Source organism: Colletotrichum higginsianum, chromosome 3 (genome assembly GCF_001672515.1).
Source record: "Colletotrichum higginsianum IMI 349063 chromosome 3, whole genome shotgun sequence".
NCBI classification, from domain to species: domain Eukaryota; kingdom Fungi; phylum Ascomycota; class Sordariomycetes; order Glomerellales; family Glomerellaceae; genus Colletotrichum; species Colletotrichum higginsianum.
The window spans coordinates 3,486,019-3,490,362 of NC_030956.1; the positions used below are offsets into that span (position 1 = coordinate 3,486,019).

The window sequence follows — 4,344 nt, forward strand, 5'->3', positions numbered from 1 at the left end:
GTCTGCCCATCCAGCTCTTCATCCATCGCACACCGGTCATCACTCCTTCCTTCATCCTTCATACCCTTCCTGACTTTCAGACCATCGGAGCGGCGCCATCTAGATACGGCCCATAGCCCATCCACTCGCACCGTCAGTTAGAGTCCCACTGTACGATCAGCTTTCAGACGAGAGGACGGTCAAGACGTCTCTTTTGTATCCCACCACATCAGCCCAACATTGCCGAACCTTACAGCACTCCATATCGGTAGGTGCCCTTGATCGGGACGAAAGGGTGTGGTACTCTATCTCTACAATGTACTCGGTGTTCCTGGCAGGCAGCCCGTCCGTCGCGTCGCCATGGCTGTCAAGACGATATGGACGCATCCGAACCACCATTTTATTGTGTGTGTTTGCAAGTCGGCCTGCTCCCGTCATCTGTCGGCCCTATCATCTGGACCTCTTACCCCTTTCTTGGCCGCATTTGATCAGTTCGTCTCTTTTTGGCCTGCTGTCTCCCCGGACCCCGCTGCCATCCTCGTGTGACGGGGGCGGGGCAGACGATTGGTCACATCGACGTTGCTTGTCTATCACGCACTACAGCATGGATCACCTCTGCGTTAGCTCGGGTTAATCCAAGGATAAGGGGGTTGACTTCGAACCGAGAAATCCAAGCCACCAGGAGAGTCAAGAAGGAAATGGTGGGAAAAGCAAACACTGTGACAATGGATCAATTCAGCCAAGCCGGCAACTGTTTTATTCTGCCCTGGCGTTGTCGCTTTTAGTCCTCCTTCCGCTTCACGCTTCAAACAGTACTCGGAAAACGGCCCTAGACAATTCCACCCGCGCCTTTACGCGGACGCCTGCGAATCGGTTGCTCATCGACTAACGCTCGGTTATACCACGCTGCAGCGAACTGATACTGGTATCTGACGCCATCACACCAATGTCTCAAGCCTCACTTGAACCCGGAGGGTGCAGGTCACAACTCTGCGTTACTGAGGCGGAAAACTGCATGCATCTCTGAGACGGTTTTGCTGCACTTCAGCGCTGATTCGTGACCTCTGCCTCTCGTCGGCCATCAGCCAGCGGAAGCACTCATTTATAACGTTTCGGGCGATGGGTCGTCAAGCCCATTGATGCTACTCAAGACCCGCTTCTCTCAACGGCTGCTTGCTTCACATGTCGCTGTGTTTCGCATGTGTGTTCCACCGGCGCAAAAGCCAATCAGCTATTCTCGTGGGCTGCCGACTTAGGAGCAGAAGTTGTCATCCGTGCCGTTCATGCAATCAACCGTTCTTCTTCTCCTTGATCCCCCTTCAATGCGCGGGGCATGGGGGTGGAGGGTGGTAAGGAAGGACCATATTGCAACATCGGGGCAGGAAGTGGTCGAGTGGCTTCGGACTGCAGCAACACCACTCTGCATCCTTCGTGATAAGTGACTGCATCAACAGTTCTTCGGTTCGGCGGTACCAGCGGCAGCCCGGTGATTTCCAGGCCTCCTAGAATACCGCGAGGCACCAAGGTTGAGCCCGTCAAGAAAGGCAAGCGCGTAGCTAACGCCGACTACATGCCAGCGAGTGATTGATGTGCCATCATTCTTCGCGTCCCCGCATCCTGTGGACACTGCTCTGGCTGCCCGTGGTCTGATGAGGTTTTCTGTTATTCGGACATGCCACCTCTTGTTGTAACATGACAAATGCATGATCATGGTTTCGAGGAGGTCAACGGGGATTCGGACGATCAACTCGTCCCAGCCACCTGGAAACTTGAACTCTTCCCCGGGATGGAAGTAAGGCAGTCCCACTTGTTGAACGCTACACTAGGGTCGGCGATAGGACACTGCACCAATTAAACCCTACTGATAGACCATGGCATTCCGTAAGCTAACCTCGAATGGCTGTCGGCCCGCGGCAGCAGCTTCTTCTCATAGTCCTCCCTCACCTGGTCGGTGCCTCGGTCGGTCGCTTCGGGAAACCAGAGCTGTCAAAAATTGGAGACTCCACGACGTTTTCTGCGCCAAAGAGGAGCATTCCTGAAGATCCATCAAAAATCCAATGTTCGAGGCTAATCTCGGGCGTTGGTATTGGCACATGTGGGAAGTCTTGGTCGCCGTTGTTGCTTTGGCGTGGCTGCAAGCTCAAAATAGTAGAACGAACCTTGAACGGAGGGTCCTGGGTGGGAAATGGAAATCTCCGCTCACCCAAGCGAATCCCGAGATAGATGGATGGGGCGGAGAGGAAACTCCAGAATTGAGATGCAACTTGGAAAACCAAGCCACATCGGACGACCCGCTCTGGTGCTTGTAAAGTAGCTCGATGAACAACAGGGGAGGATTTCCGTCATGTTTTTCTTTTCTTCTGGTGCTTGACTCACTGAAGAATCTACACAGCCAGGGAATATGCCAGGCGCCCAGTCGAAGCAGGGTGTCTCATACTCGAGGTCCAAGGGGAATGGGGACGAAATCATCGGGGCCTCCTCCTCTCGGTCTCGGCGCGCCGGTCACCTACCGGGGAGCTGAAGTGCGTCCCGGCTTCCTCATTCAGGGGAAACATTGGGGAGTCGGTCTAAGAGTAAGACACAGGGCGAGCGCGGGGTCCCTCTATGGGTTTCGAGCGCAGATGAGCCGTGTGCCGGATAGACAGCTTTTCGGGGATCCACCTCACCTCGGCACGGTACCTTGAACAACGACTCCTGAGTCCTGCCATCTTACCATTGGCGCGGCGACTCCAGATGGACGCGGCCGTGCGAATGGACTGGCTGGAGGAAGGACCAGCCGTTGAGAGAGCGAGCGTAGGCCGGATTTGACCGGGCGCCAAGGGCGGGTACAAAACGTTGGACGAGTTCACCCAATCGTGGGTAATCCGCGAGTACCGACGTAAGCTCGTGGCAGCAAGAGGACAGGTGAAAAGAATCAAGCAACACGTCGTCTTGATGATCGATTAACAGCAGTCACATATACATCTTAGCTGGCCTAAGCTGTCGAAGCTCTTCTCCGCCTTGGAATGGGGGGAGGGGTTGGAGTTGCAGAGTCCAATGAAAGCCGGGGCGGAATGGGATGGTAGAAAGAGTTGACACACCACGAGATGAGAGAAGAAAAAGAGCGTCCGAGCTCGCCGGTGATCGCCCACACGCTCAGATTCACTGTTGCACGGGAACCGGGGCCATCATGAGCCCTGCACTTTTCCACTTCGCACCCGTCCGGCTATGCTCTGGCCGCCCATGTCCTGGTCCGCCCAATGGGAACGCGCAAGACGGGCCAACTGCAGGGAGAGTCGAGAAGTCTCGCGCTGAAGTTCGGCGGACGGCGGTGCAGCTGACCAGGGGCTGCCCCTGTGCCGGGCGGTGCTAGGAGCCATGAGGTCATCAAACACCTGGGTCTCCTTAATCTCTACGTGACAGGTTGTTCCTGGCGAGCAAGTGGTTGAAACAGTTTTCTCAGTCCTTGTCCGACCCTTTTATCGCCGTGTCAACATTGTCAAAATCGGTGCTCAGGGCCACAACAAGGCTAAATAAAGTACGCAGAAGTGGTCGGAAAGTGCTTCGCTGGAAATGGAACGCTGAAAATAATTCAGATAGATAGAAGGACGATTTTTTTTTTCTAGCGTCGAAGATCTGTTCCGAAAACAGGATCGAAAGAAGCAACCTAACATTGACGCCGACCCAGAGTCCTTTTTTCCTTCTTCGTCGTATTATCACGCTAAAATGACCCAGGTTTCATTATGCCGCAAGCCAACGTAAATTGGTAGTTCGCTCTCATAACCTCATGTTCTTCATGACTGGGCCCACGCAGCCCATGCTGGGACGGATGTGCCCGGGCGAATCGACTTCGTATTTCAAACTTGGCAAGTTGTTTCGGTTTCCATTACAACTGTTTCTTCAGCCCGCCAAAGGAACCGACGCCGTCCGCAACGTCCGCCGCCTGCTTGTTGCCTTTGAGCTGGCCTGCGAGACGGTCAACATCCGTCTTTTCTTCACAAAAGGCGTCCTGTAAGGGCCGGAGGTGGGGGGGTTGTTGTTGTTGTTGTTGTTGTTTGCTCACCATCAACAAAGTCTTGGCCGGCCTTCATTCCCTGCGCCTGCATTTTCTTCTTCTCGGCCTCGGCCTTTGCCTTGAACAACATGATACTGGGCGCGCGACAAGTGTCAGCATGGAAGCAGAGACATTGGGTTACAGAATTGTTTTGCTGTCGGTGGTGCAGCGGGACTTCGCGCGTTTTGAGGCGCTGGGAGAGGCAAAACTCACCCGACCTGCTCGATTACGGGGTCCAGCATGCCCTGTTGGTAGGCGAAGAAGCCTCCGACGAAGACGACGAAGACGATGGCCAGGGAGATGAGGAGGGATTGGGTGGTTGAGGACTCCAT

The 4,344-nt window shown here is 54.6% G+C and overlaps 1 protein-coding gene across 1 annotated transcript; it reads right to left on the bottom strand.

Annotated features, from left to right (window-relative positions):
- Positions 1 to 3,844: 3,844 nt before the first annotated feature.
- Positions 3,845 to 4,344, bottom strand: CH63R_04581 (uncharacterized protein; the record flags this gene model as incomplete). Its single annotated transcript, XM_018299556.1, has 3 exons — positions 3,845 to 3,924; positions 4,022 to 4,107; positions 4,226 to 4,344. The coding sequence occupies 3 exons, from the start codon at positions 4,342 to 4,344 to the stop codon at positions 3,845 to 3,847; spliced, it is 285 nt and encodes a 94-aa protein (XP_018160802.1).